We start from the raw sequence: 24,846 nt of genomic DNA, 5'->3' as shown, positions 1-24,846 counted from the left end.
AAATCTAACGATTTTCAACTGTTACAGTTTGTATGGCAGCTCGGCTCGGTCCCTGTTGTATAGACGAGGCCATTCATTCGCCGAACTGGGTTGAAAACTAGACGGGCGCTGGTTTGGCTTAAGAAATTGTTAAGACAAAGCAAATACCAAGCCAGCGCTGGCTGCTAGTGGTTCGGACAGCGATTGCCTCGCGTGAACACGGCTTTACAGCGAATACTTCGGCTCGGAAGGCGGTGGCATGTTACTTAAGCCAAGGAAGAATAGTATAGATCTTTTGGACACGATTAACTCAATGTTTCAGTACATTAGAGTGTAGTCAAAACAGAAAAACCGATTTAATACACACGACATGGTTGAATATGGAAAAATCTAACGATTTTCAACTGTTACAGTTTGTATGGCAGCTCGGCTCGGTCCCTGTTGTATAGACGAGGCCATTCATTCGCCGAACTGGGTTGAAAACTAGACGGGCGCTGGTTTGGCTTAAGAAATTGTTAAGACAAAGCAAATACCAAGCCAGCGCTGGCTGCTAGTGGTTCGGACAGCGATTGCCTCGCGTGAACACGGCTTTACAGCGAATACTTCGGCTCGGAAGACGGTGGCATGTTACTTAAGCCAAGGAAGAATAGTGTAGATCTTTTGGACACGATTAACTCAGTGTTTCAGTACATTAGAGTGTGGTCAAAACAGAAAAACTGGTTGAATATGGATTGTAAGAAAAAATCTCCTTGCTCGAGGAGAAAATTAGTGATTACCACGAAAAATATCAGTACATTATAATGAAAACGGATCCCACGGGCTGTTTTCACTTTAACATGGATTTATTTCGATTTTGACGTTTCAAATATTCAATATTAAGTAGATTATGGGATCTAGTAGGTTACCTTGAGGTACACCAGTTTTTTTTCGTATTTATAATAACAAAAAATTGGAAAACTGAGAGTTAATTCAACAAGAATATAGTATAGATACAAAATTTGATTCCAGTAAAGAATAAAAAGAAAATTACAACTTCCAAACATGCTAAAATAGGAAAAACAAATTAAGAACAAGTTTCAGTATACAAAAAATTTTCTACGGGATTATTGTATAAAATATTTAAAACCAAGTTGAATGATAACATATTTTTATGAACTTCCATAACGTGTGGAGGTTTCCCATTAATTTTATAACTAAAAATGATTTTTTACTATATTTTAGATGAAAATTTACCTTTAATAAATTATATTTCCTCGTTTTTACTAACAATTATACAAGATTTTCGTTATATCATCACGAACATAGCACATGAAACCTTCAACGGGAGTTTATCGATTTCATTGCGAGTTTTCCTGACAGCTGGCAACTTCCATTTCGTACGCCGCCGGTGGGCCGACATCGTAACCATTTAAATCGATACCTCTAAACATTTAAACACGAACCAACAAAGAAAACACAAAAAAAAATTTATTTTTCAACGTAATTTCCTTTTAACTCTATAAACTCTTTCCAGCGATGCTTTTCTTAAGTCTGGGAACGGAAAATAGTCCAAGTGGGCTAAATCTGGTGCATGAAGTAACAATTCAAACCTCAATTCACCAATTTTGGTCTTTGCAATACCGGACGTGTGTCTTGATGAAAAAACACTCGATTTTCTTGCTCAAACGTTGCATTAACTCTGCATAATACTCGCTGTTGATAGTTTTTCCTCTTTCAAGTTATCCAACGGGAAATATCCCACGCGTTTCCCAAAAAAACGACGCCTTGCAGATGGAACGGACTCTATCACGTCCTTGTCACATTTTAATAATCCCCTTCCGGATGTGACGTCACACATAAACGAGAGAAAACAGCTAATTCATTTTCTACTTATATTTTTATTAATTAATCCAATAAAATCAACATAGTCTAATATTCTAGATAACAAATGAACCAAACGACTTTTTATAGTTTTTTATTCACATCTGATGTCACAAAACTTTTAATCCTCTGGCCATTGTCCATTGGCCATTTTGTTAATACCCTCTCCGTGACGTAATATATGGATGACCCCTTTATATTCTAATTTCCTTGCAGAAAAAAAATAAGGAACTGAAGAAATTCGTCTTTCTATATCAGCTTATTTATAAAAAGTTATTAGTTCGATAATAAATTCACATTCCTCAATTTTTTTTATCGAAATGTCGTCCGTCCGCCAATCAGATTGACGTCACGATTCATATACGTAACGGGATACACGCGCTCATGACGTGAACCACGTGATTTCACCGTCTGCTTTAAATAATCATTTAAATTTTTAATCTATATATTAAGATGGTAAAAAAACAATTCCAATTCGTCTAGTTTGTAATTTACGTTTTTATTTTTTTGGAAATAAATCGCTTCGGTTTACTTTTGAATATACAACAGATTTAAATGTCAATCGAGTATTCTAGACGGTTGCGATGTTGCCAGATTCTATTCAGATTCATTCATACATCAACATAGTTGGTATAATTAATCATTTGTATACTGATAAACTAGTTGGGTAATAGAAATGTTGTAATAAGGATTTTTTCTATTTATTTTCGGAATTTTCTTCGTCGTTTTTTATTTTTTGTTTAAATGAAATTTTTAATGAAAAGGGAAAAACTCCACATTTGGTATATCTGTTGATTCATAGCTCAATCTAAAATTATAAAAACGAATGTGCGATTTGTACAACGTTGCCAGATTTTGGTAAAAATATGTGCTTTCGGGTAAATCAAGTCTTGGACGTATATTCCAATATGGGAAAGGTAAGAAAAAGATAATGATATTTGATGATGAAAATTTTATTAAATATAATACATTTTTACAAAAAGTTCGTTAAATATTATTTATTATTATTTATATAAATCTTTCATTAAAAAAATTCTTTTTTCAACTCAATCATATTCGTCGGAAGCATTTATTAGTTATACAGGGTGAAACAACGCAAGTCCAATGCAATATTAGGATAATTGGTTATGTTGTATCGACTGTTTCGAAACGTAGTGTTTGGAATCTGTACTGTAGGAAGCGGAATTCATATTAAAACTAAACAATCGATTTTACACCACGTTATGACAACAAAAAATGACTTTTTCTCCTCCTAGAGCTTTAGATCCACTTTCTACTGATCCACAGTAATAGTGGGTGGTCCAAATAATGCGGGACGTTAATCGTGGGTCAAGTTTTTTGTCCAACTTTATTTAACCGATACGAGTTGACTCAAACTGTGTCTGAAGATGATAAATCTGCTATCGAAACCCGCGAATGGTGAATATTGGTGCCGATAATATCAATAGTATAAAAAATAAATAGGATAAAGTTCTACAACATGTTCAATAAATATTTTTGGTGAAATTATAGCCTACACTGAAAATAATTATTTCTCTCAAGAGTCTCGAGTTACACTGTAAGTACAAAATGCCTATTTTTCGACGTTTTCACTTCGAACTGTAACTTTATTGTACCATAGAACTTCCCAGAAGTTATTGCAATCCAGAACAATTATTGTTCATTTTATTTTTGGGTACTTCCGCTATAGACATCCTACGGATTTCGTTTTCTTCTTTGATGGTACTCGAAAGGGGAACACCGTGGGTTTCTGGTAAGATTAGTACACAAAGACCTCCAAGTATACCACAACCTGCCAAAACAACCATCGGTACGCTGGTGTGAAACGACGACTGAAATATATCAAAAACGATAAACATTTTGAGTTAAAAAATTATTTTTTATAAATAGCTGATTGAAATACGACTATTCGTAAATATTTATACCAACAAATAAAAAGATAAACGTCATTTCTTCTTGCTTACGTCACCGGCGCCGATTGAGTTTCGCTGGACGAGCTACTGCAGCAGCATCCACGCCACATTGTTCTGTTATTTGTTGTACTGCACCAAATAAAATATTTTTAAGTAATCCTAAGGGAAATATTAGGTGTCTGACATCATTATTTGCGGAGAAATAAGTAGCTCCTTCCAAGGGAATCGATTTGGTGCAAGTTGTTTGAAGAACCAAGAAAATTCCCCCGCTCCATTTTCAAATAAGAGGTAGAGGAGATTGGGAACGATTGTTGAAGACCCCTCGTACGCTGATAACGCCTGCAGTTTCATCAAGATCCACGACTCGAGCTATGTGCTTTCAATATTGTCTAGATACTTACCAACAACCACAGGTAGGGTACTATCATGAGAGCTATTCCGGCCGTTATATTCGCAGCTCCCACGCCGATATTTCTTATAGTCGTCGGATATAATTCAGCAGCAAAAACTGGCATAATGGCATTCGACGAGCTTATACAAAACTTGCCGATCATGATCAATAATGTTACTAACCATTGTTGATCTTTGTTCAAGAAATAAATTGGTACCGTCAAAATACACGAAACTCCCGATATCATCATCGTTAAGGATAAAGGCCATCGTCTACCTTTTTTCAAAAGTATGTAAATACTTATAGCTATCGCAGGGATTTCCACGGCGCCTTGAAGAGCCTGCAAATAGAATGAAATGTTTGTTCTTTCTTTTTACATATTCAAACATGTTATTTAACTTTTAAACAATCGTTAAATCTCATTTTGTTCATAGTATCAACTGATAATTTGATAATTGACATTTGACTTTGTTGTAACAATTCGATACCTTTGACTATCAACTGACAATTGACAGTTGAATTTGTTGTAACCATTCGATATCTATGACTATAAACTGACAGTTGACAGTTGAATTCGTAATATTTTGGTGTAGTTTTCATTTCAATTCCCGTTTATATTAGAAAATATATAAAAACTGGTTGGTTGAATACATATAACTTTTGAACAATCGTTAATTCTCATTTTGTTCATAGTATCAACTGACAATTGACATTTGACTTTGTTGTAACAATTCGATACCTTTGACTATCAACTGACAGTTGACAGTTGAATTTGTTGTAACCATTCGATATCTATGACTATAAACTGACGGTTGACAGTTGAATTCTTCATATTTTGGTGTAGTTTTCATTTCAGTTTCCGTTTATATTAGAAAATATATAAAACTGGTTGGTTGAATACATATAACGTTTGAACAATCGTTAATTCTTATTTTGTTCATAGTATCAACTGACAATTGACATTTGACTTTGTTGTAACAATTCGATACCTTTGACTATCAACTGACAATTGACAGTTGAATTTGTTGTAACCATTCGATATCCATGACTATAAACTGACAGTTGACAGTTGAATTCGTAATATTTTGGTGTAGTTTTCATTTCAATTCCCGTTTATATTAGAAAATACATAAAAACTTGTAGGTTGAACAATCGTTAATTCTCATTTTGTTCATAGTATCAACTGACAATTGACATTTGACTTTGTTGTAACAATTCGATACCTTTGACTATCAACTGACAATTGACAGTTGAATTTGTTGTAACCATTCGATATCTATGACTATAAACTGACGGTTGACAGTTGAATTCGTAATATTTTGGTGTAGTTTGCATTTCAATTCCCGTTTATATTAGAAAATACATAAAAACTTGTAGGTTGAACAATCGTTAATTCTCATTTTGTTCATAGTATCAACTGACAATTGACATTTGACTTTGTTGTAACAATTCGATACCTTTGACTATCAACTGACAATTGACAGTTGAATTTGTTGTAACCATTCGATATCTATGACTATAAACTGACGGTTGACAGTTGAATTCTTCATATTTTGGTGTAATTTTCATTTCAATTTCCGTTTTTATTAGAAAATATATAAAAACTGGTAGGTTGAATACATATAACTTTTGTACAATCGTTAAATCTCGTTTTGTTCATAGTATCAACAGACAATTGACTTTGTTATAACAATTCGATACCTTTGGCTATCAACTGACAATTGACAGTTGAATTTGTTGTAACCATTCGATATCTATGACTATAAACTGACAGTTGACAGTTGAATTCGTATTATTGTGATGTAGTTTTCATTTCAATTTCCGTTTATATTAGAAAATACATAAAAACTGGTAGGTTGAATACATATATCTACTTACTGAATTGATATATAAGTTTCCGCCGATATTACTGAGGTTAAGCACCAATCCGTAATATACCAGATATACACTGAACCATATAACGAATTGGCAGAATGTTTTTTTTCTCATCGAAGATGTCCTGAAGAGGTCGAAGACCGAAACGTTTTCTATGGACGGCGAACGGAGGTTCGGCTGTAGCTGTTTGTCTAAATTGGCTGGGAGAGGTTTGTTGTTGAATTTCGACGCTCGTTTCAAAATATACATGACTTCTTTTGTTTTCCCGAATGCTAAGAGCCATCTAGGAGATTCGGGAAGAACCCACCTACAGACAAAAGACGTTCCATAACATAGTAGGCTGGAAATTACTTATTTTATTAACAAAATTTTTGCGAATATTGTATATAAATATGCTCAAGAATATCGATGTCAACCAGTGTTCGGTGTGGTTAAAAAATCTCACTCTTATATTTAATTCGAATCTAAAATAGCTCCTTTTTTGTGTAATGAGGTTGAAAAAACACAAAATTGAATTTTTCGAATACAGAAATTGCCTTTTCCAGATTTAATTTTAACGAAGAAATGACTGGTCAAAAAAAGCTTTTTCTATTTTACCCTTTCCCAAAACGGTTTATTACGGTTTAATTTTGTGAAAAATTGCCTTTTTTCCAAATTTAATTTGAGCAAAAAATGGTTGTTTCGAGTGAAATTTCATCGGAAATGGTTTTTCGAAAGTGGATTCTGTCAAAAAAATTATTTATTCAAATTCATTTTCCCAAAAATGACTTTTATTTATGAAAATTGGCTTTCAAAAGATCAATTTGGTCCAGAAATCAATTTTCCAAATACAAAAATTGCCTTTCACAAATTTAATTTGAAAGAAAAGCGGATTTTTTAGTAGAATTTCATCGGAAATTGTTTTTCGAAAGTGGATTCTGTCAAAAAAATGATTTTTTCAAATTCATTTTCCCAAAAATGACTTTCTTGAGTTTGATTTTATGAAAATTGGCTTTCAAAAGATCAATTTGGTCCAGAAATCAATTTTCCAAATGCAAAAATTGCCTTTCACAAATTTAATTTGAAAGAAAAGCGGATTTTTTAGTAGAATTTCATCGGAAATTGTTTTTCGAAAGTGGATTCTGTCAAAAAAATGATTTTTTCAAATTCATTTTCCCAAAAATGACTTTCTTGAGTTTGATTTTATGAAAATTGGCTTTCAAAAGATCAATTTGGTCCAGAAATCAATTTTCCAAATACAAAAATTGCCTTTCACAAATTCAATTTGAAAAAAAAAACGGATTTTTTAGTGGAATTTCATCGGAAATGGTTTTACTACATTGAATTTGGAATAAAATGGCTTCTATGACTTTTTTTGTTAGAAAAATGGTGAAAAAATAGTTTTACAAATGTTATGAGGAGAAAAATTTGGTATAGAGAAGCTTTTCCTAGTTTAACTTTCTCAAAAATTGCTTCTCACGATTTAATTTTGCTTCTACGAGTTCAAATTATATCGAAACTTATTTTCTTTCAATTGGAATCGAACAAAAATAATTTTTCTAAGTTCATCTTCCTAAAAACTGGCTTCTTCAAGTTTAATTTTGTGAAAAATGTCTATTATTATATTAATTAGGCTAAGAAAATAATCTAATTGTTCGGAATTTCCTCAATCTCCATATTGTTTTGAAAACTTGGCAACGTCATCTAGATACGATAGACAGCTCCATTATCGGTACAGAAAACATACGACAGATGTCATTGTGACTAATGGCGACTATTTATAGAATTTTTCCAACACTACTGTCACACATTTAGGAAAACGAAAATTTAATATTGAATAACGAGTTATACAATCAGATGAAATATATTTATATGTTATCTAAATGCAAATTATGTGGAGGAGTTTCACACAATTACAAACCTATAGTTAATAATAATAAATTGGATATTTATTCTAATTGAGAGGTTGAATTAAATTAATGTTTTCAAAGAACACAATGGTTCCAATAAATATGTGGGTTTATTTTGCATATATCTCTATAAAAATCGAATATATTTTTGTATTTTAAATATATCGACATTATTATTTAAAACAGTACAAGGAATTTGAATTACAATAGACGTATTTTGATGAAGCAGTTTCTTTGTAGAAGAATTTAAAAAGCAATCGACATTCTTTAAGAAGAATTAATTGACTTTAGCCTCTAGCGATAATTTGTTAAGGAAAAAATTTCGAGTCTCTAGCGGTACCTTGTACGAGTCGTTTCTATGATACGCGGTTACACTGAAAAAAATTCATTATTAAATTTGAACGTTATCTCGGAATTATTTCTAATTAGTATGGCGTTTGAAGAACGACGAATTTCGTAAGTTTATAACGTGAATACTTGCCGGAAATGGTTGTTATAAATATTTTTACTTTGTAATACTTCTTATTACCTGTCGTATTCTTTCAATCTTTTCGTGAGTCTATTAGAGATCTTTTAATAAAAATCTGAGGAAGTTAGGTGTGGAGATATGGATGGCGAAATAAATAAGCTTCCGTGTCATATCGGGGTGATTTGACTTACAACAGTTTTTTCTATAATAATATTTGATAATTGCCTACGTTTTATTTTAAATTATTAGTATCAATATTTGAAAATATATTTTTTAAAATCAAACACATCCTATTATAGTATATTTTTATTCAATTCAGATTGTTTTAAAAAGCTAGACAGGTCGAAGAATCGCGAAAAAAGGTATTTTACTTGACATTTACCCAAAGAGGGTAAATTTTGATGTGCCTGTGTTTAATTTGGTCAAAAAAAAGCTTTTTCGAGTTTATCTTTTCACAATATGGTTTATTTCGGTTTAATTTTGTGGAATTTTGCGAAAAATTGCCTTTTCTAACTTTAATTTGAATAAAAAACGGTTGTACTGAGTAAAATCTCGTTGTAAATGGTTTTTCGAAAGTGGAGTGTGACAAAAATGGTTTTTGAAATTTTCTGAAGTTTAATTTTATTAAAATTGGATTACATATCTTACATAAGATCAATTTGGTCCAGAAACCAATTTTCCCAATACAAAAATTGCCTTTCATAAGTTTAATTTCAAAGAAAAGCGGATTTTTTGAGTGGAATATCATTGGAAATGATTTTTTTAACTTGAATTCGGATAAAAATGGTTTCTACAAGACTATATTACCAAAAATGGCTTTCTGGAGTTTTATTTTATGAAATTTGGCTTTCATAGAATTAATTTGGTCCAGAAATCAATTTTCCAAATGCAAAAATTGCTTTTCCCAAGTTTAATTTGAAAGAAAAGCGGATTTTTCGAGTAGAATTTCATCGAAAATGGTTTTTCTAAATTGGATTCGGACAAAAATGGTTTTTCCAAGTTTATATTCTCAAAAATGAATTTTTGAGGTTAATTTTATGAAAATTGGCTTTCAAAAGATCAATTTGGTTCAGAAATCAGTTTTCCAAATACAAAAATTGCTTTTCCCAAGTTTAATTTGAAAGAAAAGCGGATTTTTCGAGTAGAATTTCATCGAAAATGGTTTTTCTAAATTGGATTCGGAAAAAAATAGTTTTTCCAACTTTATATTCCCAAAATTAAATTTTTGGGGGCAAATTTTATGAAAATTGGCTTTCATAGAATTAATTTAGTCCAGAAATCAATTTTCCAAATACAAAAATTGCTTTTCCAAAGTTTAATTTGAAAGAAACTCGGATTTTTCGAGTAGAATTTTATCGAAAATGGTTTTTCTAAATTGAATTCGAACAAAAATCGTTTTTCCAAGTTTATATTCCCAAAATTAAATTTTTGGAGGTTAATTTGATGAAAATTGGCTTTCATAGAATTAATTTAGTCCAGAAATCAATTTTCCAAATACAAAAATTGCTTTTCACACATTTAGTTTGAAAGGAAAGCATTTTTTTATTGTAATTTCATCGGAAATGGTTTTTCGAAAGTGGATTCTGTCAAAAAAATGGTTTTTTCGAATTCATATTCCCAAAAATGACTTTCTTGAGTTTGATTTTATGAAAATTGGCTTTCAAAAGATCAATTTGGTTCAAAAATCAATTTTCCAAATACAAAAATTGCCTTTCACACATTTAGTTTGAAAGGAAAGCATTTTTTTATTGTAATTTCATCGGAAATGGTTTTTCGAAAGTGGATTCTGTCAAAAAAATGGTTTTTTCAAATTCATATTCCCAAAAATGACTTTCTTGAGTTTGATTTTATGAAAATTGGCTTTCAAAAGATCAAATTGGTCCAAAAATCAATTTTCCAAATACAAAAATTGCCTTTCACACATTTAGTTTGAAAGGAAAGCATTTTTTTATTGTAATTTCATCGGAAATGGTTTTTCGAAAGTGGATTCTGTCAAAAAAATGGTTTTTTCGAATTCATATTCCCAAAAATGACTTTCTTGAGTTTGATTTTATGAAAATTGGCTTTCAAAAGATCAATTTGGTTAAAAAATCAATTTTCCAAATACAAAAATTGCCTTTCACACATTTAGTTTGAAAGGAAAGCATTTTTTTATTGTAATTTCATCGGAAATGGTTTTTCGAAAGTGGATTCTGTCAAAAAAATGGTTTTTTCGAATTCATATTCCCAAAAATGACTTTCTTGAGTTTGATTTTATGAAAATTGGCTTTCAAAAGATCAAATTGGTCCAAAAATCAATTTTCCAAATACAAAAATTGCCTTTCACACATTTAGTTTGAAAGGAAAGCATTTTTTTATTGTAATTTCATCGGAAATGGTTTTTCGAAAGTGGATTCTGTCAAAAAAATGGTTTTTTCGAATTCATATTCCCAAAAATGACTTTCTTGAGTTTGATTTTATGAAAATTGGCTTTCAAAAGATCAAATTGGTCCAAAAATCAATTTTCCAAATACAAAAATTGCCTTTCACACATTTAGTTTGAAAGGAAAGCATTTTTTTATTGTAATTTCATCGGAAATGGTTTTTCGAAAGTGGATTCTGTCAAAAAAATGGTTTTTTCGAATTCATATTCCCAAAAATGACTTTCTTGAGTTTGATTTTATGAAAATTGGCTTTCAAAAGATCAAATTGGTCCAAAAATCAATTTTCCAAATACAAAAATTGCCTTTCACACATTTAGTTTGAAAGGAAAGCATTTTTTTATTGTAATTTCATCGGAAATGGTTTTTCGAAAGTGGATTCTGTCAAAAAAATGGTTTTTTCGAATTCATATTCCCAAAAATGACTTTCTTGAGTTTGATTTTATGAAAATTGGCTTTCAAAAGATCAAATTGGTCCAAAAATCAATTTTCCAAATACAAAAATTGCCTTTCACACATTTAGTTTGAAAGGAAAGCATTTTTTTATTGTAATTTCATCGGAAATGGTTTTTCGAAAGTGGATTCTGTCAAAAAAATGGTTTTTTCGAATTCATATTCCCAAAAATGACTTTCTTGAGTTTGATTTTATGAAAATTGGCTTTCAAAAGATCAAATTGGTCCAAAAATCAATTTTCCAAATACAAAAATTGCCTTTCACACATTTAGTTTGAAAGGAAAGCATTTTTTTATTGTAATTTCATCGGAAATGGTTTTTCGAAAGTGGATTCTGTCAAAAAAATGGTTTTTTCGAATTCATATTCCCAAAAATGACTTTCTTGAGTTTGATTTTATGAAAATTGGCTTTCAAAAGATCAAATTGGTCCAAAAATCAATTTTCCAAATACAAAAATTGCCTTTCACACATTTAGTTTGAAAGGAAAGCATTTTTTTATTGTAATTTCATCGGAAATGGTTTTTCGAAAGTGGATTCTGTCAAAAAAATGGTTTTTTCGAATTCATATTCCCAAAAATGACTTTCTTGAGTTTGATTTTATGAAAATTGGCTTTCAAAAGATCAATTTGGTTAAAAAATCAATTTTCCAAATACAAAAATTGCCTTTCACACATTTAGTTTGAAAGGAAAGCATTTTTTTATTGTAATTTCATCGGAAATGGTTTTTCGAAAGTGGATTCTGTCAAAAAAATGGTTTTTTCGAATTCATATTCCCAAAAATGACTTTCTTGAGTTTGATTTTATGAAAATTGGCTTTCAAAAGATCAAATTGGTCCAAAAATCAATTTTCCAAATACAAAAATTGCCTTTCACACATTTAGTTTGAAAGGAAAGCATTTTTTTATTGTAATTTCATCGGAAATGGTTTTTCGAAAGTGGATTCTGTCAAAAAAATGGTTTTTTCGAATTCATATTCCCAAAAATGACTTTCTTGAGTTTGATTTTATGAAAATTGGCTTTCAAAAGATCAAATTGGTCCAAAAATCAATTTTCCAAATACAAAAATTGCCTTTCACACATTTAGTTTGAAAGGAAAGCATTTTTTTATTGTAATTTCATCGGAAATGGTTTTTCGAAAGTGGATTCTGTCAAAAAAATGGTTTTTTCGAATTCATATTCCCAAAAATGACTTTCTTGAGTTTGATTTTATGAAAATTGGCTTTCAAAAGATCAAATTGGTCCAAAAATCAATTTTCCAAATACAAAAATTGCCTTTCACACATTTAGTTTGAAAGGAAAGCATTTTTTTATTGTAATTTCATCGGAAATGGTTTTTCGAAAGTGGATTCTGTCAAAAAAATGGTTTTTTCGAATTCATATTCCCAAAAATGACTTTCTTGAGTTTGATTTTATGAAAATTGGCTTTCAAAAGATCAAATTGGTCCAAAAATCAATTTTCCAAATACAAAAATTGCCTTTCACACATTTAGTTTGAAAGGAAAGCATTTTTTTATTGTAATTTCATCGAAAATGGTTTTTCGAAAGTGGATTCTGTCAAAAAAATGGTTTTTTCGAATTCATATTCCCAAAAATGACTTTCTTGAGTTTGATTTTATGAAAATTGGCTTTCAAAAGATCAAATTGGTCCAAAAATCAATTTTCCAAATACAAAAATTGCCTTTCACACATTTAGTTTGAAAGGAAAGCATTTTTTTATTGTAATTTCATCGGAAATGGTTTTTCGAAAGTGGATTCTGTCAAAAAAATGGTTTTTTCGAATTCATATTCCCAAAAATGACTTTCTTGAGTTTGATTTTATGAAAATTGGCTTTCAAAAGATCAAATTGGTCCAAAAATCAATTTTCCAAATACAAAAATTGCCTTTCACACATTTAGTTTGAAAGGAAAGCATTTTTTTATTGTAATTTCATCGGAAATGGTTTTTCGAAAGTGGATTCTGTCAAAAAAATGGTTTTTTCGAATTCATATTCCCAAAAATGACTTTCTTGAGTTTGATTTTATGAAAATTGGCTTTCAAAAGATCAAATTGGTCCAAAAATCAATTTTCCAAATACAAAAATTGCCTTTCACACATTTAGTTTGAAAGAAAAGCGGATTTTTCGAGTAGAATTTCATCGAAAATTGTTTTTCTAAATTGAATTCGGACAAAAATAGTTTTTCTCAAATTTATATTCCCAAAAATGAATTTTTGAAGGTTAATTTTATGAAAATTGGCTTTCATAGAATTAATTTGGTCCAGAAATCAATTTTCCAAATACAAAAATTGCTTTTCACGAGTTTAATTTGAAAGAAAAGCGGATTTTTCGAGTAGAATTTCATCGAAAATGGTTTTTCTAAATTGAATTCGGACAAAAATGGTTTTTCTCAAATTTATATTCCCAAAATTAAATTTTTGGAGGTTAATTTGATGAAAATTGGCTTTCATACGATCAATTTGGTCCAAAAATCAGTTTTCAATATACAAAAATTGCCTTTCACACATTTAGTTTGAAAGGAAAGCGAATTTTTCGAGTGGAATTTCATCGAAAATGATTTTACTACATTGAATTCGGACAAAAATGGCTTCTGTAAGTTTTTTTGTTAGAAAATTGGTCAAAATCACACAAACTCTATTTTAGTATATTGTTATTAAATTCAAATTGTTTTAAAAAGCTAGACAGGTCGAAGAATCGCGAAAAAAGCAATTTACTTGACATCTACTTATTGTACCACGCGCTGCGCAGGACTTATTGTCACAGGCGTTTTCCATTTCATCAAATAGAGTTTATCTTCCTAAAAATGTACCTCGGTATCAATCAGTACCTAAGTTTCATCGGATTTTTTTATTATCAATCAAAATATAATCAAACCACTTACCACAAAGTGAAGAACAGAAATCCTGGAATGGAGATGGCCAGCTGAAAGTGTCTCCAGTCCCTCAACAACCAAGCTATACCGGAAACTGTGATATAACTAACGGACACCGGAAATAAATAAGATATTCCTGTTATAGTCCTCCAATCACCTCCGACTAGTTCTAAGGAGAGTACGAAACCACTGAATACAACCGAAACCGAAACAAATCCGAGGACCGCTCTAAAAATAGCATAAAAGAGAAACCATGGACTGAAAGCTATCAAAGTACCTGAAAAAATAATTCAAAACTTCTCATTAGTCGTTGGAATTCGGAATAAACAAGACATTGCCTACCGACTAATGTTTGTATGGTAACCGATATCATCAATGTTTTCTTTCTACCATATTTATCAGATATTATCCCACTGACTAGACCTCCGATAGCCACCCCGGCAAGAAACAGCATTTCGGCAAAATTTTGTAGATTTTCTTGACCACAAATTAAATTGAAATCCGTAATTATTGTAGTTCCTGAAAATATACCAAAATATATATGAAGGCACGCATCAAATATGTATAATGCCTAAAAAACAAGCTACTTTTTTCTCCATGATCAGTCCAGAAACTTTTAAAACGATAGTTACCCAATAATAGAAGGAACCACCCAGGATTTCTTTCTAAGTTGCCACTACATTAAATTATCACATGTTGCGCGGCTGTGTACCCGTCACACTATGATTTCCACCCCCACGAGTCATAACCGGCGCAGTCAGATGGCGTGCGGCTGTGTCTCCGTCAAAATACTATTAAAAAAACTATGACAGCTTCTAAATTAAAAAGAAGACTAACCAAATTGATGAATCAAACACAATCTACGCAGACAAAATCAAAAATGGTATTGAACCATCGCGAAACTTTCTCCTAGATGGCACTGGAGCAAGCCTCTGCTGGGTATCTGGACACTTTGAATTTACTGATTACTGATCGAGCATCTGACTGCCTTGGTGGTAAAACGACGTCGAATGCTGGGGAACGACGCAGTAGATTGAGTCGAAGAAGTAGCAGAAAAAAAATAGAGAGACCGATCTAAATCGAGCTTAAGAATGGAGATTGCAGATAGAACGTAAGGGTGTTAATTTTTGTCTGAAAACTTCAGGTTTTTCCAACTGTTTGCATTGAAAACTTAGCGTTTGATTGATTGAGGTTTGCTTCGGGGATTGTTATAATCATCAAATTTTTATAAAAAAAAAATTAAACAAGTACATGTAAACGATTTATTGTAACTGAAAAAGCGAACCTTCTCCATCGAACTCCCAACTCGAGCACTTACTACGACCCAATAATTCCAAATCTGCTCCACACAATTCCGTTATATTATTTAGTCCCGTCACATTTACAATATCACAAAAATTGTTTTCACTCTGTCCACTGCAGTTCATCCACTGTTCAATATCGACATCATTATAATTTTCCGGTCTCTTACACCAAGCGTTTCTTTTTTCGCCGACGTGAAAAGTCGGCGCGAAAATATGCCACGTACACGGTACGTTGAATAGAGAAAGAATAAACGTATTAAGTAATTGCCATCTTCCGTATTCGCCTATCGCCTTCGAAATTACGTCTTCTTCCTCTTCCGCTTTTTTCTTTGTCCCATCAGGCATAGCTGTAACAATGAAAATAATCAAAACAAACAAATATTGACAAGGTTGCTGCTCAAGTTTCGAGATATGGCAACACTGATGACATATGTCAAATCTGACATTGTCATCTGACATCTGGCATCGTAGAGTTTGACATACGAGTGATATTGAAATTCTATGACTATGAATTTCTATGATTTCGACGTGGATTGAATTCAATCGTGATGAATTTCGTGAAAGTCGTCAAAAATCGGCTGTTGTGCCAGAAAACATCGATACTGTACGCGACTGACGTCTATGCCTAATCCAACTGAAGTTTTTCGCCTACGAAGCACTCCGAAGCATATTGACAAGGTTGCTACTTAAGTTTCGAGATATGGCAACACTGATGACATATGTCAAATCTGACATTCTCATCTGACATCTGGCATCGTAGAGTTTGACATACGAGTGATATTGAAATTCTATGACTATGAATTTCTATGATTTCGACGTGGATTGAATTCAATCGTGATGAATTTCGTGAAAGTCGTCAAAAATCGGCTGTTGTGCCAGAAAACATCGATACTGTACGCGACTGACGTCTATGCCTAATCCAACTGAAGTTTTTCGCCTACGAAGCACTCCGAAGCATATTGACAAGGTTGCTACTTAAGTTTCGAGATATGGCAACACTGATGACATATGTCAAATCTGACATTCTCATCTGACATCTGGCATCGTAGAGTTTGACATACGAGTGATATTGAAATTCTATGACTATGAATTTCTATGATTTCGACGTGGATTGAATTCAATCGTGATGAATTTCGTGAAATTCGTCAAAAATCGACTGTTGTGCCAGAAAACATCGACGCTGTACGCGACTGACGTCTATGCCTAATCCAAGTGAAGTTTTTCGCCTACGAAACACTCCGAAGCATATTGACAAGGTTGCTACTTAAGTTTCGAGATATGGCAACACTGATGACATATGTCAAATCTGACATCTGACATCGTAGAGTTTGACATACAAGTGATATTGAAATTCTATGACTATGAATTTCTATGATTTCGACGTGGATTGAATTCAATCGTGATGAATTTCGTGAAAGTCGTCAAAAATCGGCTGTTGTGCCAGAAAACATCGACGCTGTACGCGACTGACGTCTATGCCTAATCCAAGTGAAGTTTTTCGCCTACGAAACACTCCGAAGCATATTGACAAGGTTGCTACTTAAGTTTCGAGATATGGCAACACTGATGACATATGTCAAATCTGACATCTGACATCGTAGAGTTTGACATACAAGTGATATTGAAATTCTATGACTATGAATTTCTATGATTTCGACGTGGATTGAATTCAATCGTGATGAATTTCGTGAAAGTCGTCAAAAATCGGCTGTTGTGCCAGAAAACATCGACGCTGTACGCGACTGACGTCTATGCCTAATCCAAGTGAAGTTTTCCGCCTACGAAACACTCCGAAGCATATTGACAAGGTTGCTACTTAAGTTTCGAGATATGGCAACACTGATGACATATGTCAAATCTGACATTCTCATCTGACATCTGGCATCGTAGAGTTTGACATACGAGCGATATTGAAATTCTATGACTATGAATTTCTATGATTTCGACGTGGATTGAATTCAATCGTGATGAATTTCGTGAAAGTCGTCAAAAATCGGCTGTTGTGCCAGAAAACATCGACGCTGTACGCGACTGACGTCTATGCCTAATCCAAGTGAAGTTTTCCGCCTACGAAACACTCCGAAGCATATTGACAAGGTTGCTACTTAAGTTTCGAGATATGGCAACACTGATGACATATGTCAAATCTGACATTCTCATCTGACATCTGGCATCGTAGAGTTTGACATACGAGTGATATTGAAATTCTATGACTATGAATTTCTATGATTTCGACGTGGATTGAATTCAATCGTGATGAATTTCGTGAAAGTCGTCAAAAATCGGCTGTTGTGCCAGAAAACATCGACGCTGTACGCGACTGACGTCTATGCCTAATCCAAGTGAAGTTTTCCGCCTACGAAACACTCCGAAGCATATTGACAAGGTTGCTACTTAAGTTTCGAGATATGGCAACACTGATGACATATGTCAAATCTGACATCTGACATCGTAGAGTTTGACATACAAGTGATATTGAAATTCTTTGACTATGAATTTCTATGATTTCGACATGGATTAAATTTAATGGAGATGAATTTCGCGAAATGTTATTACAAAATCGCCAAAAGACGTCTATGCCTAATCCACCTGAAGTTTTTCGCTTACGAAGCACTAGTTTTTTCGAAATAACTTGACATATCGCCACCGTTCTTTTAAACCAACGTAGAAAGGTTAATTCTGAATTGTATACCAGCTTTTGTTTGCCAGAAGTGTTGGAAAAAATTAAGGAAAACCTATCGGCGTAGACGAATCATTCTCCACCACGAAAATTGCGAGTTTTCACACATCAATTCAAACAAAAACGTTTTTGAATAGTCAAAACGTCGATTTGATGGGTCATTCGTCAACGTTTTTCTGTAACTGAAGATGCGTTCAAATCACATGTTTTGGAGGCGCCTCGATTTGTTCAAACGCTTGCAAAAGTGTATTGATTTAAATGTTTGTTTTTTTCGTCTATTTGTCTGTTTCAAAACTTAAGTAGGAACCGTCGTATTACTATAAAAGCAATTTAGAAAGTCTACAATGTTTGTTTCAATAAACAACATATTGTATGTTGACGATCTAATGGTCGATGAAATCTGGAAACGAAAAATAGTCAAAAAAGGGCGAGCCAACTCCAAAAAAGGCAAACACCGTTTTTGGGATAGTCATGGGATTATGATCCTGCACGTTATTTTGAGTATATTGGTATTTCTCCTTTAAATACTTCTTAATAACAAATTTAACAGTTGTTAGCCTTGAATAAATTCTTCTAAAATAATCAGTGATTCTGCGTTGTTATAAATATCTTTGATTTATAAATAAAGCAGTAAATCTTATTTTCACCTGTTTTTTCATTAACGAGACTGAAAAATGAAGCAATTCATTTATTATTAATAAATACCTTGCCATTGTTTAAGAAATATATTTTGTTTTTGTGTCTGTCCACATTTTAATTTTCAGTTTTCCTTATAAATATTCTTCTGAAAAAGTTATTTGCAAATTATAACGAATATATTTGATAAAATAATTGAAACATACTTAAACAACGAATAAAATGCCAAAAAATTATCAATTTAACCATTTATTTCTATTTCAATATCTTATATATTAAAAAAATTGATGATTTCCATTCCGAGTCCGTTCAGGCGTTCTACCCAACCGATTTGCTTAATTTTTTTTTTTTCGATGAAAGGTATTGATGCACAGATCAGCCATCAACCATCGGATTTCATCTAATTTTCACCATTCTCAAGTTATACTCAAATGCGATTACCCCTGTACATTACTTATGGGAGTTTTTCACATACACACGTTCTATCCTCAATATCTCAGGTTCTATTCAAGATAGAGACTTCATTTTGTTTAAGAACACTCCGTGAAATACCTTCTTTCTTTTGAGTTTTTGAACACTTAAATCGGTTGAGTTGGAGAGGAGCTAGGCGCGGACATTCAATGTGGAGTTATGGATTTTTGTAGATTTTTGGCAATTTTTTTACATTCAAAGATCTATATCTCAGGTTCTAATATAGCTACAGAGTTCGTTCTTTTCTATTATAATGATTTCTGATACTTATTTAATGGATCAAAAGTTAGTTTTGATATTAAAAAACTTCTTTCCCGCTTCCATCTTTCCAAATTTTGGTGAAAGATTCCGGTTACATCTTTTCTCATTATAGTAATTTCTGTGGATCTGATCCAACCCTTCGTCTTCGAGGTGTTAGAAAATAATTCGAGGGTACTAAATCTGTCTGATAGGGTGCAATTCAAACATAAATTCATTAATTTTGGCCATTGCAATAACGAATGTGTGAGCTGGTGAAACAACACTTTCTTCTTAGCCAAATCCAGCAATTTTTACTTGATTTCTTCGTTCAAACATTGCAATTAATTCGCATAATATTCGCCGTTGGTAGTTTTTCCTTTTTCAAGAAAATTATCCCACGTGCATCCCAAAAAACCGACGTCAAAGCTTTGCCTGCAGATAGGACAGTCTTTGCCTTCTTTGGAGCTGGTTATCACTTTCCAGTCCATTGATTTGGCTTTATTTCTGTGAAATAATGCCAAACACTCGATAGAAACATCTTTACGACGCTGTTTCTGTTCCATCTCTAGATCAAGCCAGCTACTTTTGGACCATCCTCGTACTTTTGATATTGTTTCTCAATTCGACTCAAACTTATATTTGTTGTAAACTATTCCACGCTATCAAATGTTTCTGTCTCAATTTAAAGACCCCTGTCTCCCCTACGTAAAACTCAAGTCAAACCGGTTTGTCTGAATCTGTTAAATTTTATTTGCATGCAACCTACTGGTCGTTAAATTTAGTTCGATATTGTAAACAAATGATTATTGGTGGTCATTAAATACCTACACAATATGAAGGTAATTAAATATATTAAAAACGAAAGGTATTTTTGATATTTAGTTCTATAACTCATGGCTAAATGGACGATGTTCTTTGGTCAAAAAAAGAATTTTTCATTTGTTTTTATTAAAACCGAATTAATCACGAAATTAGTTACGTTAACTAAATAATTCAAATTAATAATGAAAATTTTATCAAAAACAACGCTTTTAATGAATATCAAATCTAAATCATTAAGATTTTTATCTTGGAGAATGTTTTTAAAGATTAGTGATATTTATAGAAGGGAATATTCGACAAAAAACAAATTATTAGTCTTTTGTTCAATAATCGAATGATAGTTCGATTCACTTTAACATTATTAAATCGATACAAAATGTCTACCATCTATTATAAAATAACTCACACGAACAAACGAACTATCTCTAAAATAGACAGAGATAAATATACCGCAACTCCCTTTGTATCTCATTATAATATTGGAACACGACTTTCATCGAATTCATTATTACTACGTCAATGTTTCGGAGTATAATTTTATTCTATGATTTTTTGAAACTATCAATAGCGTCTATGTTTTCACTGATTCAGTGTTCCCAGTATATTTTTTGATAAATTCACTGTAGCCAACGTAAATATCCATAGAAGAAGAAAGCTAAGATTGATATGGTTGTACGAGGTAGATATGGATTTGAAAATAATGAATAATGAAAAATTATATCAAATGTAATAATACATGTTTTGAAAGCTCAAATTTTCCTCAATTTTTTGAGCCAAACTACACGTTAGTCTCTCCAAACCATACACAACAGCATTCCTAGCGTCTGCAGCTCCTTGAGAACTCCTTATTTTATGAAAAACCCTCGTATTTGTTTATTTAATGACAATTATTCATTTAATTATGTACCCTCCCAGTCTCACCGTGTTATGAGTATCATTTTTTAACTAAGTGTAACACTTCTCTTATTAACTATAATTCTGTGGTCAACAAAATAAGAAGAATTTGACTTATGTTTTTGAGGTTAGTAGATCCTATAATGTAATAACGCGTGTAATGGAAAACTTTTAGAAATAAATCTATGGCAATCTTGGTCATCGCATATAAAAATGTTTCAATAATATATTAATTGTAAATTGAAATCCATTACTCAATTTAATCAACCCATATCACACCGTACATACAAAATCACACGATATTAATCTCTGAAGAATGGTCCCATCTCTATGATTTACGCATCTGTGATGTTTCCACAACTTGCATGCGTATTTAATTGGATCAGTCGCGTATTTCTTGAAGATTTTTTAATAGAAACACCGAAGAAACAATTGATTTTATCCTTGTTATATGTTATACATTCAAACTGTGTAGAATACTTCTTCTTATCTAACCAAAGGGTGAATTAATTGATGTATTAATGTATTCTAAAGTCAATTAACCTGTTTAAATATACCTAATCAAAAAACAATTAATAAAAGTATATTAAAACCTTATTTTATAAACAAATGAGCATGAATAATTTAAAAAAAATGTTCGTTAATTGCAATGTGACAATGTAAACGTGAATAAATTGTTATAAAACTTGATATTCATTCAATTAAGTGAAAAAAACCCATAAACATACATAAATTAATAATTAAACTGATGATATCTAATAGTTTTATTAATTATATTTTTGTTATTATTAAAAAAATTCCCATCAAAATAATGTGAATCATTTATTATGCTAGTTGGATACTGAAACAGATTTTTTTTGCATATTATTCGAATCCATGTATTGCCTAGTTATATACACGAAATTTAGCATCTGTTTAGCTTATTTGTTTTCGATCATTCTCGTATATGTTCTCATATGTAATGTCGGTTTCCATGTGTAAACATTCTTTTCTCTTTGTTTACTAAAGACGACGAAGTTCGTTTTTATTATAAAAAGTATGGTGGGCCATAAATTTGAAATATGAAAGTTTAAAGCAGCCGTGGCAGCAAGGGAAATATATCGATGGTCGATTGAACACAGTGTTGTAGATCGTGGGATATTGAGGTTACAAAATGAGCAACAAAACTTGGTATCAACACTATAAAACTGAAACTGGACCTTTTAAGACAAAGATTGGACACTGTAAGACAAAACTGATCCCTGTAAGACCAAGATTGGATCCTACAAGACTAAGACAGGCACCTGCAAATCCAAGATTGGATCCTGCAGCCTGTCTGGAACTTGTAAATCCAAGATTGGACCCTGCAAGTCTGTCTGGAACCTGCAAATCCAAGATTGGACCCTGCAAGTCTGTCTGGAACCTGCAAATCTATGATTGGATCCTACAAGACTAAGACAGGCACCTGCAAATCCAATATTGGACCCTGCAAGTCTGTTTGGAACCTGCAAATCCAATATTGGATCCTGCAAGTCTGTCTGGAACCTGCAAATCCAAGATTGGACCCTGCAAGTCTGTCTGGAACCTGCAAATCCAAGATTGGACCCTGCAAGTCTGTCTGGAACCTGCAAATCCAAGATTGGACCCTGCAAGTCTGTCTGGAACCTGCAAATCCAAGATTGGACCCTGCAAGTCTGTCTGGAACCTGAAAATCCAAGATTGGACCCTGCAAGACCTAGTTTTATTTTTGTGTTTAATCATCACTACTTTCAATGAAATATGTTTTGAAAATATAAACTGTCCACAAAAAACAGATTTGGTTTGCACTTTCTTCTCGACATTTCAATTGAATTGGAAATGAAATATTGGAAGTTGGATAGGAATTGATAGGAAAAATAATTCCCTCTGTGCTGCTCATTTTAGAGGCCTCATAATTGGAAATAGAGAGTCACGTTTTATGGTGAGGGTGCTGGATAGTGTCCAATTCTGGTTTAGAGTGTGCTGCTAGAGAAATATTAACTTAGATTAGGTGAGGTCGCTCTGGCAACGAACCAGAATTGATCACTCAATGTTTAGGTCTTAGATTCCTCCTTCTAGCCCCAATTTTCCCTAAAAACATAGCATTTTATTCCTATTCAGAGGACTAGAAAATTTGAGATCAAAATATTACAACACAGTTACTTTGCATGCATTAAGCATCGACGGATAATAGGATAGTTGGAAAAAATGAAGAAAAAAGAAACCATAACATGATGGAGAACTCCAACTAACACATTTAAGATCAGATTGACACATTTATGAACAATCGTAATTGCATATTATTATCAGATAAAATTTTAATCAAATTGCAAATATAAATATTGAATTAAAGTGTAGTTGTGATAATTGAGTTTATTTATGTATATTTATTACGATCTCGTTTCGTTACTTTCTAATTTTCTCATGGTTAAAAAACAAATAATAAAAAACAACATTCGATTCAATTGAATTTTATTAACTTACGCAAAAGTCTTCTGGTAACTTGAATATCCCTGTCCATTTCTAACAATTGTTCCGATACCCTAACGTCCTCATCCATTTTAAAAAATTTTATATAAAAACACACAAAAAAAACAACCGAGTTAAAACTATCACACACTACATGCACGCACGCCCAAAAGGAGGCACATCTATTTGAATATTATTAAGTATATATTGACTGAGTAAACAATTAAAAACTTATCACTTTAATCAGGTAAGTATCAATAATTAACATCACACATTATATTAGTTTCGCGGCGATAAAGTTTTTGTGACAAAACCTAATGCATGTTGTGGTTTGTTGAGCGCGGATAGCTCTCAGCGATATTTAAATATTTAACAGCCTCTTCGGTACACACAGAAAAAATTATATAACTGGTTTTTTTCTATATTCCATTTGCATATGAGCCGCGTCCAGTCTACACTCTAAAAAATATTAAATAGCAGCTCGATTTTATTGATTAATTCTGTTGAAGAGAAGACGTGGATAAAGTTATTTAAAAAGAAACTAACTACACAAAATATATTCTGATAAAGACCGAAATTTTTTATCAAAAAAGACTTAAAATCAATACGAAAAACATATAAGAAGTAAAAAGTTGAAGAAACTGGTGAATTTATATTTCAAGAAGACATATTTTAACGATACAGACGTTTGTCATTTGTCAAATTCCTCCCTTCCATCTACCCAATATGTCATTTTTAAATAGGAACATTATCAATAGTCCCCAGTACGGTTGCGCTGCAAAAATGCATTCTAGAATCTCTTATTTTAGTGGATCAGTCCCTATAAGTCATCTTTACACCTTGTTGCTTATTTACCGCCACATCTTCTAGTATTTTCCCGTCATTTTTCGACTCCAAATCAAATTTTAGACCGTTCAAATAGTGATGTAAACAATTCCACCAAAAGACATAACCTACGTTTTTACAATATTGGCATACTGAACAAGAAAAAACATATGGCATCCGTATTTTAATTTTCTTTTAAAATTATTATTTTTTAAATCAATTTAACTGGACTAATAGGACATTCTTCGAATATGTAAATTATAGTTTATCATTAAGCATTGATTCCCTTTATTGAAGAGTATATAAAATTATTTAAAACGTATTATAATTCCGTTTTTGGAAAGTCCAAGTATCAGAATCAATTAGTAAACAATATACAGGGCTGATTCT

General features: G+C 32.1%; 2 protein-coding genes across 3 annotated transcripts in view; both read right to left on the bottom strand.

Annotated features, from left to right (window-relative positions):
- LOC130892293 (intermembrane lipid transfer protein VPS13A-like) overlaps positions 1 to 1,337 on the bottom strand; it is a 52,607-nt gene extending 51,270 nt beyond the window's left edge. Inside the window, exon 1 of the mRNA XM_057797647.1 lies at positions 1,213 to 1,337. The gene's annotated coding sequence lies outside the window, so the exon portion shown is untranslated. The remainder of the gene's footprint in view (positions 1 to 1,212) is intronic.
- Positions 1,338 to 2,776: 1,439 nt separating this feature from the next.
- LOC130892606 (organic cation transporter protein-like) overlaps positions 2,777 to 24,846 on the bottom strand; it is a 33,542-nt gene continuing 11,472 nt past the window's right edge. The window contains exons 1-7 of one of the 2 annotated variants that reach the window (XM_057798087.1): positions 23,647 to 24,182; positions 15,404 to 15,769; positions 14,461 to 14,637; positions 14,128 to 14,395; positions 6,022 to 6,325; positions 4,154 to 4,483; positions 2,777 to 3,671 (exon numbers count right to left, since the gene is read on the bottom strand). In XM_057798087.1, coding sequence (XP_057654070.1) covers positions 3,474 to 3,671; positions 4,154 to 4,483; positions 6,022 to 6,325; positions 14,128 to 14,395; positions 14,461 to 14,637; positions 15,404 to 15,769; positions 23,647 to 23,722 — 1,719 coding nt within the window. In that variant the 5' untranslated portion in view covers positions 23,723 to 24,182 and the 3' untranslated portion in view covers positions 2,777 to 3,473. Of the gene's footprint in view, positions 3,672 to 4,153; positions 4,484 to 6,021; positions 6,326 to 14,127; positions 14,396 to 14,460; positions 14,638 to 15,403; positions 15,770 to 23,646; positions 24,183 to 24,846 lie in introns of those variants that run through there. The other variant, XM_057798088.1, reaches the window with a different exon arrangement.

The sequence above is a fragment of the Diorhabda carinulata genome, chromosome 4 (assembly GCF_026250575.1).
Source record: "Diorhabda carinulata isolate Delta chromosome 4, icDioCari1.1, whole genome shotgun sequence".
Lineage (NCBI taxonomy): Eukaryota > Metazoa > Arthropoda > Insecta > Coleoptera > Chrysomelidae > Diorhabda > Diorhabda carinulata.
The sequence above is the reverse complement of the archived record's forward strand: the minus strand, read 5'-3'. Positions and strand labels throughout refer to the sequence as shown.